Here is a 14,938-nt window from a genome sequence, read left to right as displayed (position 1 = left end):
CAGTGGGCACCAGACTGGAGGAGAGAACAGGAATCAGTTTTTCTGCTAGACCAAAGTACTTTATAAGTGTGGGATGAAATACAGGCATGTAAACAAGACCAGGTAGGTTCTGAGCACCGCCATCTTAGGCTGGGAGTACACTACATGATTTTTTTGTAGTTCTTGTGTAGTTGCTATGTAGGTATTGTGTAATAATGGTGTGGTAATATAGACACTGCTTTGGGTTTAATGCAACATATTTCATTAATATCATAATACTTACATGTTACAATTATTGGACATCACTACCAACATAAATGTTAGCTAAATGTTAGGAAAGCTGGGAGATACAGAGTAATTAATGTCTTAATATAAGTCATTACATACTTTCTTTTATTGCAGAAAACCTGAAAAAAGCTACTGTTCCAGTCTGATTAGAAAGGCTATTGACAATGTTATATATATGTTATTACCCTTGAGACTTACCCTTGTGAGAGAATCTATTGTTACAACTATTAAGATATATTAGTGTATATCTTATCGTATAGTGTATATGTACATGAGGCAAAACTGAAGTTGATTTACATGTGTAATTACATAAGGTGTATTTCTGTAACAGTAACTAATTCATTAGTAGTTACATTGTTGTTGCATGTGTTGTTGCATACTACACTGTTATTAGAAACAATACAAAGTTGGACTGGCTGATCTATAGAGAGGCAACTGCTTTCTACCTGCATTTAGCATGATTAACAATTGTTTGGCACTGATACAGCCAGATGGTTGAAATGCTGATAGGCAGTCCCAGTTTAATTTCTCAGCACTCAGGTGAGATTCTGAGAGCTGTGGTGAAGTTTACATCAGACAGTCTGTGTACTTCTGCAGAGAGTGCCCTGTATTTCTTTATAATTCCCAGATGTGGGTGTTGATCTCACCTGAATGGCTGTTAGGGTCAGCGCATTATGCTTGGTTAAACGCATGTCCTCTTTTTGCTTATCATTCAGACACATTTCTACGGTCAGATCCAAATCTTCCACATCATTGTTCTGTATGCTGAATTTGGACAGAGCCTCAAGGGCTACAACCGTATCCTAAGGAAAGGAAGACACAGAGTTAGGTAAAGTAATTGAGGCAAAGAAGCTATTTAAATCAGAAATAATCACTTCCACAGGCCAAAATAATAATAAATGAAATGTATCTCTAGGTACTTGAATCCCTTAAACTCTAGGCTTATTATTTAGTTATTAATCCTTAGGGATATTGCTGTGAATTGTGTATTAGTAACTGAGTCTAATCTACCAATGATTTTGACCATTTATTTTTAAAGGCCAAAAGTTAAAAAAATGACTCAAGTGAACAACAATAAACCATGCATAGCCTGTCAAATGTTCAAAATGTTTCACTGGAAAAAGATAAGGAAGATAATAAAGTATTTGTTTTAATTAGTGTTAAATTGTGTAATCAAGACAGCCCTATTAATCTTATTACACAGACATTAATATTAATAACTATGTAACTACTATGAAAGTAATATGTAATTAAGAGAAATTCAAGTACAGACCCATCAGACTTTAGGGGTTAGGTGGTTGGGATCTCAGTTGATTTGCAGCTATAGAATACCTGTGTGGACCGGAATCCACCTCCGTACTTGCGCTGTTCAGTCAGCCAGGTAGCTATACGTAGAGCTTTGGCCTTGTCCTGCATAATCAGAGCATGCAGCAGAGCATAGCCTGTGGCCTCTATAGAGATAGCATCTGCTTTACTGTCCACACCGTCCACTGTCCCTCTCACATTCCAGAAACACCGTTCTGATTGGAGAAGAAAAGAGGATTTAGTAATGCTGGTTTTACGAAGATTTCGTCCAAGGTAAACACACATAGCAGACCATTAGGCACAATCCAGTATCCCAATTCCAGTCCTGTAGTCCATCTACAGTGGACAGTTTAGAGCTCTTCCTGCTGTAACACCCCTGTTCAAGCTGAAGAAGGGGCCTGAATCTGTGATCTCATAATTACAATTCTTTTGGAAATTATTCAGTGCATCACAAAATCTTACATTTCACACTAGGCTCTTCACTAGGCTCAAATTTTCATTTTTAGTTCCTGATAGAAAAATGCTGTTTAACTGACATGCAAAATGACCAATCACAGAACACTTAGTGTCATATGCCCATTACCAAAAAAAACTAGCACTAGATAAATGGAATAGTGGCTGGCAAACGCACAGCAAACTCCTCACCAATGGTTTACTACTACTACTACTACTACCAATAATAATAATAATAATAATAATAATAATAATAATATATCAGGAACAACTAACTAAAAAGGGATAGCATGAAAATATATCTCACACTGAGGTCATATATAGAATTGCAACCACTTGTTAGTAGCATAAGCTTGATAAACCATCATTTCAGATGGGTTAGGTTGGTTCACAGAAGTTCGGATGTCCAGAGTGAGTTTAAATTCTCCGTGAGAGGTGAGTTTCTGAGGGCTTGTGGTGATTTTAGCGTGCAGTTTACGTCAGACAGTCTGTGTTACTCTGTAGGCAGAGTGTCTGAGGTTAAAACGAACTGAAACACATATGGTGATAAAAACTAGTCCATTGATTTTGAATGACTAGTAAAAATGAAGAGTCAAGCAACATCTAGTTAGCTAATAGGACAGAAGTTGATCAACACTGATATAATCTTAATAAGCCGAGAGTCATTTAAATGATATGAAATGAGACCAAAAAGAAACAGGTTAATGCATCATTTGGCAAAGTGCAATGTGCCGTAACTGATATCACACGTGGCCATCTCCATCAGGTTCCTGTGAGCTAGCCGGGCTTCTGAGCTCTCAGGATCAATTAGAGACAGGGCGTACGCTGTAATGGCCAAAGCATAAGGATTCTGCAGTCTAGGCAAATTCTGCACCAGATAGGACTTAGCCTTTTCCATAGCTACTCTCTGAAAGAGAAAGACAGAAAATGTTAATGTGTACTTTATAAGAGTGCAAGAGGTCTGGAGTATTCACATTACGGTAGAAGATCTTTGTGCCACAACAATGAAATAGAGGATATGAAGAATTGTGAATAGACTGTGTAATATCCTGATGTGTTACCAGCTCTGTGTCTGTTCCCAAGTCATACACTTGCATAGCATGTTTCATTGATAGGAGGATGAATGCAGTCAAGGGTGCATCATCTTCAGCCTGTCCAACTCCACCCTGAGAACATAAATTTTAAAAGCTTGTTGTATGAATATTTTAGAGAAAGTCATAATCGTGCATTGGTTTATGGTAATCTCCTACCTTCATTCCATTGTCATAGAGTGGATTTGGGTCATCCCATGCTCCACTGCCTTTCTGTCTGGATATCAGATAGGTCATGGCTTCCTGAATGTACAGTTCTCTTACTTCAATTATTTCCCTTGACTGTGTCAGTTCCTTTGCAATAAAGGCAGTTAACCTGGTGGGAGCAATCAATAGTCATCCATGAATTAGACCTTTGAATGTCAAAGAATATACAATACCCTGCCAAATGAACTGCACCTTTTAAATTAATAATAATCCCAAAATTTCTGGGGAAAACCATTTGAAAAATTGCTCAAAACAAACTTGCAGTGAGACCAGTGGTGGTAGTAAATTACTCAGAATTATTAAGACTAAGAAATGGTGGAAAGGTGTTACTAAGGAACCTGCAATGCCTGACTAAGCTATCCTGATCCTCTGGCAGATGATGCTGTTTCTAATTCATTCCTAAAGCTGGAAAACCTTTGGATTACACTCTGTGGGAGTCCAAACTCACAGTTCATTGTCAAAACTATTAAGAGGCAAACTTACACTGGTTTTAAGGTCATTGTTTCGTTAAAGTATTATGAAAGACTTTATGTAAATGATGACTAGCTCCACTGTGAGCCTTAGCATTAGTTCATCTAAAGGAGTAGCTTCTGTTTCTAATAACCTCAAAGTAGCGCAACCTCCTGCAACAGAGGGAGCTTTAAGTTGCTTTAGTGTTGAGTGACTTAATGATTTGATTAATGTAGATTAGGCTTCTAGAATCCATTTTTTTAAATAGGCCATCATTCACATTTTGTCAGTTTTTAAACATGTATTTCTGCTCAAAATATCTTCTGAAGCCAGTTTACTTTTGGATACAAACAGGTTTCAAATGTGTGCTTCTTTTCCTTTGTACTATTGAACTTTACTCTCTTAACACAAGTGTTACAGATGCTACCAGGGACTCTGACTTGACTATTTGGCTGACCTAAGCGAGGTACAACTTTCGCTGAATTTTTTCAAAGGTCTTTTATCTTCATTGATCATCAGCCTGATCTTTCATTTACTTTAGAAGAGTTTCGCAGGCAGAAAATTGAAATAAATTCTATGCAAAGTTCATTAAACATGACAAAAAACATTAATAGCCGTGTGCAGAAAGAACTGTTGCAGGTGGCAAAAAGAGGACCAAAATGCTACTTGTTGATCAGCATTTTTTTGTCTGGTGGAGGGAACCATATCATGTAATGCATGTTGTGGGTTCATCATCTCTCTCAAAAGGAAAATAGCAGATTTTTCTCTTCATTCTTTCAGGGACAAAACTGGTGCATGTTTCTTTTCTCAAGATTATTAAGGGGCCTGTTTTGCACCCATTCAAGCTGTTCTTCTTCACCTTTGGAACACCCAATCAGAAGAACATAACCATGCTCTGAGACTAAACTAATGAGAGGAATATAAACCAAGAGATCTTTCACTGACATATGCGTTCTTGCCAATACTTGTAATAGATAAAGTTGCTTAGCTGCCTTTCTGACCATGGCCTTAACCTGGAATGAATGAGAAAAGGTGAAGACAACAAACCATCCCAAATAATAGGTATTTGAACCTACATGCACCTCATTACCACCAAGCAGCCTTGAAGGTAACTCATGGGTCATGCTGTATCACAGGGTTACTCAACAAGCTCACAGAACTGAAGCATCATAGTAGCGAAATTAACTTGATCAAAAATTTTATTCATGTCCAGCAACAGAATTTTGAACACTTTACCACCTCCTACATCCACTGTAGTAAGCCAAGACTGATTGGCTTTCACCAAGGCCACTGTGTGTGAAGATTTATTTCAGTATGTGTATTGATTGTTTGAAGACATGTCTTTTAAGCATTTGTTTTCCAAGTAATTTGCCAGTTATACTTGTCAAGAAAATTCAACTGGGGTTCAGGCTGATCTGCTCCTTGTTCTTTGGGAATATGAACAACATTAGGACTTCCAGACAGCCCTTCAGAAAAAGATTGATTAAACAGATGAGTAATGATCAGAGCCAAATCCTCTGCACATCCTACCATGAGCCATGAGGGAATGTCATCAGCCCTGGAGTCTCCTTTTTCTTTGTTTCCCTGAGAATTGTTATCATCTCCCTTATAGAACAAAGATCATTCTGCCATGTTGACTTTGGGAGATGAAAAATAGTTACTGAAGAGCTTTCAACCTAGACTCCAGCCAAAAACAAAAAAAGAACCAAAGAAAAAAAAGTACCTTCTTCTCCTCCTGGAAAACCTTCAGAGTAATGAAAATATCATCTTCAAACTTTTTAAAGAACACAAAAATGATGTGTGCACCATATTTTCCCAAGAAAACAACACCGAGTCATCTGTTATATTGGATGAAGTAGTATGACAAATGAAAGTGATCTGATTCACGAGTTCCTTTTTTTGAGCTCTCTGGACTTGACTGCTGTGGCTACTGCAGACATTAATTGCCAAAAGTATTCACCCACCCATACAAATCACTGAATTTAGGTGTTCCAGTAACTTCCATGGCCACAGGTGTATAAAACCAAGAACCTAGGCATGCAGACTGCTACTAAAAACATTTGTGAGAGAAATGGTCGCTCTCAGGAGCTCAGTGAATTCCAGCATGGTACCATGATAGGATGCCACCTGTGCAACAGTCGTGAAATTTCGTCACTACTAAATATTCCATAGTCAGCAGGCGGTGTTATTATAACGAAGTGGAAGCAATTGGGAATGATAGCAACTCAGCCACAAAGTGATAGGCCACATAAAAAGACAGTGCGGGGCAGCGGATGTCTAGGTTTGGCGGTGACGAGGAGAAGTTTCTGCATTGTGCCAAGTGTAAAGTCTCAAGTGTAAAGTGTAAACTCTTAATGCTTCACCAAGAGATTTTGGACAATTTCATGCTCCCACCTTTGTGGGAACAGTTTGGGGATATCCCCTTCCTGTTCCAACATGACTGCACACAAAGCAAAGTCCATGGATGAATGAGTTTGGTGTGGAATAATTTGACTGGTCCTGACCCCAACCTGATAGAACACCTTTGGGATGAATTAAAGTGGAGTCAGGCCAGGCCAGACCTCACAAATGCGCTTCTGGAAAAACAGTCAAAAACTCCCATAAACACATTCCTAAACCTTGTGGAAAGCCTTTCCAAAAGAGCTGAAGCTGTTAGAGCTGCAAAGGGTGGGCCCTTCATCATATTAAACCCTATGTATTAAGAATGCACTGTCACTCAAGTTCATATGCATGTTAAGGCAGACAAGCAAATACTTTAGGAAATATAGTGTATCAAAGCTGACAGTATTTTTGGAAGTCACTGCAATGACATTCTTACTCTCAATGCATATTCCAGTAATTAAATTAAGGAAAAAGAATCACCAGTTGCTGCTGGGTCTTTTCAGGAAGGCCCCATAGGATCCGTCGTCTTTCTTGTAGGTGAGCACTCGGTTATATCCTGTTATATAAAGAGCCCTTCATTTGTTAGAGACACCTCAGTACTAACAGATGCTGGACATTTAACACATTTATTTAAACACATTCTTTATTTTAGACCCACCAGCTTGGATCATGGCTTGAGCCTCCTCCCTGCGTTCAGCTTTCAGGAACAGCCACTGGTGGGTGGCATCCAGATACTTAATGGCATGAATAGCAGGAGACATCTTCACCATTGTCTGCTCTGCACAGCCTGTGGGCAGCTGGATGAGGTTGTCCACTCCCTCCAGGTTCAGGCAATTATCTACCGACTCCCCCATCACTCCACCTAGAACAGGACAGTCAGTAATGTTCATTCTAATACTGAAGATATTTACACTAAATTTCCACACACTTACATTATTGGGGCATGATTAGACTGGAACCCATCAAAAGACCTAACTATAATAGATAATGTGGGGGGTGGGGGTGGGGGGGATCTACCAAATGATATGTTACTTGCTTATTTGGTATCTATTCAATCAATGTATTCCAACAGATGGACTAGTCTTTAAAGGCATTTTTTCACTGCACAAAGTTATAGAACCTTTGGCACTAGAAAACTGGAACTATGCTTTTTCCATTGGTCACTGATCCAGTTCCGAAAATTCCTGCTTTATCGATTTTGTTGCCTGTTCATCATTAGTACCGATGAGATCTAGTGGTATTGAAGGATGGGCCGAGAACAGGGGTCGGCAACCCAAATATTAAGAAAAGCCATTTTGTCCTTTTAACAAAAATCAATCAATTTTGGGAGTCACAACATTTTATGTGCATTTATTAAGTAATGTTTACCATTTTGGCTGTAAATATGTCTCAGTATGTGCTGATGTAGGCTAAAAAATATAAATGAAAACGCAGACTTACTCTGGTTTAAGCTTTAGCTCAGCTATAACCACTTTTCTTGCATCTCCAGCAGGAAATGTTTCCACAGAAGTAGAATAGTTTTTTGTAAAATGTCTCTCAACGTGTGTGTTTTTTACAAGGCAGAAGTCAGCTCATTAAATGGTGCCTGAGGTGCCACAATGTAACCGCATTTAAGGTGGAACAGGAAAATTTGAATGAGAAGCTGGCAAATTGAGAAGCTGACTTCAGTCAACAGCTGGAGTGCTAATGAATGCAAATATATCTATTTGCCTCCAAATTATTGATGCTTGTCTTAAATATCTCTGCCATTTTTTTAGCTACTAGCTAGGCGAGATTGTAGTATGTGTTGCTATAATGACCAACAACAACAGCACACCTTCAGTGCTAAAGGGTAAATCAGTAGTCATACACTAACTCCAATGCTTAAGACCATTTATTGTTAAAACTGCTTGAACGATCAGCAGAGCTTTATTTTACAGCAAAGGAGGATTGTTTTATTTTCCCTTAAAAATCTAAATCTGCTGTGGAGCCACAACAGAGCATTAAAAGAGTCGCATGCAGCTCCAGATCCACATGTTGCCAACCTCTGGGTTAGAAGCAATGTTGATTGGTTAAACAAGGATAACATGACACAGAAAAAAACAAAGATCTGGAAAAAAATCAAAACCATAGAACAACGGCATGGGAATGAGATCGTTCATTCCCACACTTTACTAAGTTGTGGCCACACCTTAATCATCATATTCCCACACCTTACTAAGTCGGGGCTACACATTATTTTTATTTGTACAGGATGTCAACAGCAGGGCTCCATAGGTTTCACTATCAAATCACATCTTTGGTAACACAAAATGACCTTGTCACAGCTTTACTGTGCCAGCTGAAGTTAGTCACCAGGCAGTATTACATTACCAATAAGTGCAGCAGAATGTAATCTAGAATGGCATGTTGATGTGTAATTAGATCATTTTAATTATCCCTTTGTAAAGAGTGATTTTAGCTAGTTTGGTATGTAATGCTAATGTTGTTACCATTTGTGCTAGCAGCCACGGAAGAACTGTTTTATGGCCTTTCTACCCCAAGGCTCCTTAGCAGTATATACATTATGCATGTATCCAGTCAAGACAGATTTGATCTCTCTTTATCTGTGCATCTAACTATATATATTTTTGACAGAGCTACTCACCTTTAAGGCTCATTGAGGTGGTAGAATCCTGTCCCGGAACCTCATCTTCAGGGGCTGGGATGTCAAATTCCAGTTTCTTGTCACCTGTAGAGAATCAGCAGTTTACTAACATTATTAACCTCCAGATGAATCTGATTACTGTGGTTTCTTAGTTAGTTACAATATGTCTTACTCCTTGAATCAATGCTGTGCTGTGTTTGGATAGAAACCAGTTCACCTTCGCCCTATATGTGGGAATCAAAGACACAGATAAGTCAGAGTTTTGTCAGTTAGATGTTAAAGTATGCTTTTTAATTGTTTAGGTGTTTAATAATTCCTATTAAGTTGGAATTAAAGCAGCAGTTTCTTGATGAATCATATTAATTTCATCAAATGTAGTTGATTAGCCAAAATGCACTGGAGCTGAGAGGCTAATGTAGCCAACAACCAATGGAATCTTATATTCCACCAATTAGCATCATGCAAATTTGCTGACAGTCATTGCACACTTGCATCAAACTTTGGGGGTGAGCAACTTGGAAAAAACTGTACTTCACAATACTTACAGACAGAGTGTGAAATGTACTTTGGGGTTTGGGTCTCATGTTGGCTGGTTACCCCAGTGTTGGCTAACTGCTAACCTACTCCCCTTAGCGGCGCTGATGCTAGCTTAAAGTTTGGTTTAACCGTTCTTCTTTTGGAAATGCTCTTTGCTGGTTTGTTAATATGGTTTCTACACTGTAATTGAGATCTTATACATCTCCTCTAGTGTCTTTGATTTGAAATGAGTAACAATTCACTCTTACCACCAAACTCTTGATGGCTAGTTTTCTGGCAGCATGTTGTAAAGTTTTTCAGGGGTATCCAGGGTGTAGTTACAGTTGCTGGACCAACCTACACACATATATGTGTGTGTGTGTGTGTGTGTGCGTGTGTGTGTATGTATGTATGTATTTTTAATTTTTAACACTGGTAAATGCTTTTCCTGCAACATACTATGATATTAGTGATATGCTAGATAGAAAAGCATATTGTGTATCATGTTGTCACTGTGATAAATATTGTCATATTGCCCACCCCTACCTAATACTGGTTTTTGTAGTTAAGTAATCTCATAAATACTTGCTTCTCTATATGACACACTGCTATCCATAAAATATCGCTTAGCTAAAACCAGTGGTACCGTCTCCCTGAAGCCTTATTTTTGTTGGTCATTTTGTCCATTTTTAGTTTTTTTTTTTTGGTCTAAGAAACCACAAGCAAAAAGTAAACACCAACACTGTCTTAGCTGATGAACTACATATGGAAAACGCTTGATTTTTGCTGAACTTGCTTTAACCACCTCGGATTTAGTGCCATCATTAACAAACTGAGATTATTATTCTAAGAGATATTTCTCCAAAATTAAAGTTTTCAGCCACGACAATACCAGCACTCTGAGCTCTTTCTGTATCCGGTCCTGCGCGCTGGGGGAGGCATAAGCCAGCACATTGATGGAGATTTTCCCGATGATTAAAGGCACCACGGTGAAATAAACAGCCACTGCAGACTGTCCCGGCACTGTGACCTCCTGCACCACGTCCCCTTCACCTGCACTACACAGACCCTCGACCTTCTGCATCTTCACCTTCACCTGGAGGAGAGAGGTGCCAGCATGTTGGCCATTCATGACAGATGAGCACTGAAACATTTAGCGGCCACAAAAATTACTTCAGCTGCACTTTGGAAACCTATCTGAGACTAAGTCTCCAGTGGCCCTTGTTGGAGAAGACGTCACGTGGGCAGACTTAAACAGCATATTAGATCATATGAGGCCCTGATAAAAGCAATGCATTGAATGTACATGGTTTTAAAGGGGGTGCAGAGCAAACTCTGGTGGGGTAAAATATAACATGTAAAAAAAGTTACATTTTTGTACAAATAACCCCATGTAGGGTGGGAGAAATTTTCCTCTGATGCCTTTTTTGTCAATTAATTGTTGCTCAAAAGTTTTGATTTTCATTTGAAGTAAAGAAAAAATAAATCTGTCTCAAACTAAAATGATTTAGCTAAAAGCAGCATGTGTCAGGCTGTGGCTCTCACTGTCCTACATAATTTCTATGTGGATAGAATACATTATATCAACACAGTTATTAACAGTCTCTTGGGCATAGTTTTAATAAGCATTACCTCTAAACTCTCGTGCTTGTAGTTGTACACAACAGCTTTCACCTCTAGCTGCTCATTCCTCTTCACTGAGTAGGGCAGTTTAACAGACAAAAAAAAGTCTTGGAAGACTCTCAAAGGCTTTGGATCTGCTATGCAAAATCCTGGAAGCATGTAACAAACAAATAAGAGTTGAAATATACAAAGTTAATTTCCAAAAATATAATAATAGTAAATAATAATAATAATAACAGTAATAATAATAAAATAAAAAATGTGTGTGTGAATCCTCAAATCCACTTGAACATATATTTAAAAAAAATATAGTATAGTAATAAGTTTTATTTTATCAACATCATTGTTTTTTGTAAATACGAACTCATTCCAAATTGATTCCTGCAACGTTTTAAAAAAGGCTTCTACAGCAATTTAAAAAATGGGGATGCTGTGAAATGTTCAAAATACACCTTAAACAATTGATGCAGTCCTGCGAGGGTATAAAAGGAGCATCCCTGAAGGGAGCAAGAATATTTTGAGACTCACCACTTTGCCAAAAAGTGCAGCAATGAATAATCCAACAGTTTAAGAACAACATTCCTCAACAAGCGCTTGCAAAGGTTTTATGTATTTCACCATCTACAGTGGATATCATCATCAAAAGATTCAGGAAATCCAGAGAATTTACTACAAGACCAAAATGCATGTGACCCTCACTCTCTCGGTCAGCACTGCATTAAAAATTGGCATGCTAGTATGATAGATATTAAGTTAATGTAAAAAGGCCTCATTCCATGCATTCCATTCTTTTTGATCCATTCATCAAGAAATTTTCACACTATGTAAATATGTTCAAATGTTGTAGAAAAGTGAAAATCAATAAAAATGTAGATACTCATTTTCTTAGCCAGCAACAAAATGCATGAATGCAAAACTCTAGATACAGTTATAAAGGACCTGTACCAGTTAGTCTGTCAGACTGAAGGATGTTGTTTTCTATTCTTTTCCAAAAACAAAACGGAAATAAAAAACTTATTTGGATTAATCTGTGCAGTTAACATCAGCCAAACCTGGGCATCAATGACCGTGTCTGCTCACAGGTGAGTCATTTCATTTGCTCGTTGATGACATGAGATTTATATATCAATGGCTGCCTGTGTTGTTACTTCATTAAGTACATGAAGGAAATTAGCTAAATCAGTCCAACTCAAGCCAAAGAGAATAGCAGAGCTGATGGACTTTTCAACTCTCCAAACAAGCATCCAAGCACCAGCAATACAAAAACTAGCCAATTATAGATTTACGAAGGCCCAGTACAGTTGCACAGCAGAAGAATGGCAAATAGTTTCACCTTCAAAGCTGTCAGTTGATATGTTCTTTCCAAATGATTATAAGTTGTTGTTTAGAGGAAAAGTAATGAAACATAATGGTAAACATGCTTATGCTTTAACTTTTTTGGAATGTGGTGCCAGCTTAAAATTTAAAATAAGTGTGTATTTATAATTAGGTTCATAAGGTAAAACATTGAATATCATATTTTTGTACTGTTTTCCATTTAATTGAGGTCAAACAGAATTTACTAATCACTGCTTTTTGTTTTTATTAGCAATTTTTCTGGAGTTGGTTAATGGTTCAGGTGCTGAGCTCAGGTGGGTACCTTTTGTTTGAGAAATACCCACAGCTTGGACCTCCCATGTCGTTATGGAGTCTGGAGCAATTGCAGAATGTCTGGAAAAATGATCCAAAAGGTGAACTTGCCAGGATGTACTGTGTTTTTCAAACTATAAATGCTCAAAAGAATATTGCTTTCTAATGTATCCACTTTAGAGATGCAACTTCAAGATTATGAATTAAAATAACATCAAATTTATCTTTTCCAAGTGGGCTAAACTGCAAAGTACCTGATGTTCCCAAAGGCGTCTGGCGTTAAGAGCACCCACATCCACGACTGAGGAAAGTAACTGCGGAGGTAGATAGCAGCCTCATCAATCAAATCATCCTCCTCAATGCTGCTGGATACTGCACAAAGCAAGGGAGAGAAAAGAAGCCTGAATGTCTGTCAAGATGATCTGTTTCTCTTTATCTCCATTTCAACACATACAATGGTGTTCAGACTGATGATCAGAGGCTGCCTTCGCAAAAACAAGGGGAAACTGTGCTATTGATGTCAATCAGGAGGGATGAGTAAGCGTGGCTTACAGAACTTTTGTTGGACACAAGCTTAGTCACAATACCTACTTCATTTTTCATGCTCACAACTTCTACCTTTATAACTACACAACTACTTTTGGACACCATTATAACAACATATCTAACATGTAATTTGACCATTCATGTATTTATTTATATACACAAAATGGCCAAAAATATGTGAACCTTTATCTGACCTTTAGACCTATATGAGTTTGTTGGACATTTCATTCCAAGACCATTGACGATAACATGGAATTGGCCACCAATTTGCACCTCTTACAGCCTCCACTCTTCTGCGAAGGCTTTCCACAAGATTTCGGAATGTGTTGAGAGAATTTACTCCAATTCAGTCAGAACATCTGTGAGTTAAGAATAATGTTGGATGACATGGTCTGGCTCGCAATCAACATTCCAGTTCATCCCAAAAGTGTTTATTGGGGTTGATGTCAGAGCTCTGTGCAGGTGCTGAAGTTCCTCCACACCAAACTTAACAAACCACTTCTTTATGTAAGTCGTTTTGTGAACAGGGACACAGTCATGCTGGAAGAGGAAAGAGCCTTCCTCACATTGTAGGTGCAAAGGTGGATGTTTACAGTGGTGGACAGTAACTAAGTAAGTGTAATTTGTTACTGTACTTAAGTAGTTTTTTTCCATGTATCTGTACTGTACTGAACTATTTCCATTTTAGTCGACTTTTTACTCTCACTCCACTACATTTCAAAGTCCAAATATCTTTTTTACTCCACTGCATTTTGAGAAATCTGCTGTTCCTTTGGGTTTATGTGTGTATATAAAAACATAACATGTCAAAACGAAAGAAACACAAAGCAAGAACACCAATCAGGGCACAGTGCACACTTTGTTTTGAGCTTGTTTTGACCTGCTGGTCATACCGGCCCAGTGCAGCAGCGTAAAATGTTAGGAGAGTCTATTCAACATAAATGATGAACTAACCTAACTTTTTGTAAATAATATACAATATAGAAATATGTACACATACACAGTTTTGACTGGTGTGTCTGTTTCCTGAATTTATATAAACACTTAATTTCATAGTAAATTAGCTTTGGCTAGTATGTTTATGAACAGAGACCTACAGATGCAATATAGTAATGGATTAAGATGATCTTTTAGTACTTTTACTTTTGATACTTAAGTACATTTGAAGGCAAATACTTTTGTACTTCTACTCAAGTGGAGGTCTGAAGGGAGCACATCTACTTTTACTGTAGTAATATTTTACCTTGGGTATCTACTTTTGTGTACTTAGTCTACCACTGGATGTTTATAATTGTCTAAAATGTCTCTGTAGCATTAATGTTAATCTTCATTCAGACTAAAAGGCCCAAACCCTGAAAATAGCCCAGATCATTATACCCCTTGCACCAAACTTTACTGTTGTATTCTGGCAGGTAAGGTTCTCCTGGTGTCTACCAACCCCAGATTTGTCCTTCAGCCTGCCAGACAGTAAAGTGTGATTCATCGCTCCAGAGAAGACATTTTCATTGCTCCAGAGTCCAGTGGTGGTGTGTATGCATTGTGCATAGAGATCTTAGGCTTGTGTGCAGCTGCTCTGCCATTAAAACATGCTGACAGGTGTATCTAATAAGATGCTGCATCAACTACTTCTCACCTCTATTTTTAAACTGCCTCTTTGGTTCAACTTTGCTATAGGCGTGGATGATGTGTCTTTGTGTGTAAAGTATGGTGACACGTCACAGTATGCAAATCAGTCAATGTCAGTGATCCCCAGAAAACGCCCTACTCGTGCCACACTCATAAATATTAAAGCATAGGAACCTAGAGTGAAACACATTCACGCGCTGAGCCACTTCACAAAGCT

The 14,938-nt window shown here is 38.2% G+C and overlaps 1 protein-coding gene across 2 annotated transcripts in view; it reads right to left on the bottom strand.

Annotated features, from left to right (window-relative positions):
* The window catches only part of c4 (complement component 4), a 41,562-nt gene that overhangs the window by 10,959 nt on the left and 15,665 nt on the right, over positions 1 to 14,938 (bottom strand). For both annotated transcript variants that reach the window (XM_017708598.2, XM_017708599.2), the window contains 13 exons: positions 12,804 to 12,921; positions 12,560 to 12,630; positions 10,930 to 11,069; positions 10,190 to 10,393; positions 8,954 to 9,005; positions 8,782 to 8,865; positions 6,814 to 7,017; positions 6,636 to 6,711; positions 3,276 to 3,432; positions 3,087 to 3,191; positions 2,764 to 2,932; positions 1,600 to 1,787; positions 915 to 1,070 (listed from right to left, as the gene is read on the bottom strand). In XM_017708598.2, coding sequence (XP_017564087.2) covers positions 915 to 1,070; positions 1,600 to 1,787; positions 2,764 to 2,932; positions 3,087 to 3,191; positions 3,276 to 3,432; positions 6,636 to 6,711; positions 6,814 to 7,017; positions 8,782 to 8,865; positions 8,954 to 9,005; positions 10,190 to 10,393; positions 10,930 to 11,069; positions 12,560 to 12,630; positions 12,804 to 12,921 — 1,724 coding nt within the window. The remainder of the gene's footprint in view (positions 1 to 914; positions 1,071 to 1,599; positions 1,788 to 2,763; positions 2,933 to 3,086; positions 3,192 to 3,275; positions 3,433 to 6,635; positions 6,712 to 6,813; positions 7,018 to 8,781; positions 8,866 to 8,953; positions 9,006 to 10,189; positions 10,394 to 10,929; positions 11,070 to 12,559; positions 12,631 to 12,803; positions 12,922 to 14,938) is intronic.

This window comes from Pygocentrus nattereri, chromosome 17, assembly GCF_015220715.1.
Source record: "Pygocentrus nattereri isolate fPygNat1 chromosome 17, fPygNat1.pri, whole genome shotgun sequence".
Taxonomy (NCBI): domain Eukaryota; kingdom Metazoa; phylum Chordata; class Actinopteri; order Characiformes; family Serrasalmidae; genus Pygocentrus; species Pygocentrus nattereri.
Note: the sequence above shows the minus strand (reverse complement) of the source record. Positions and strands in the feature narration are given on the sequence as shown.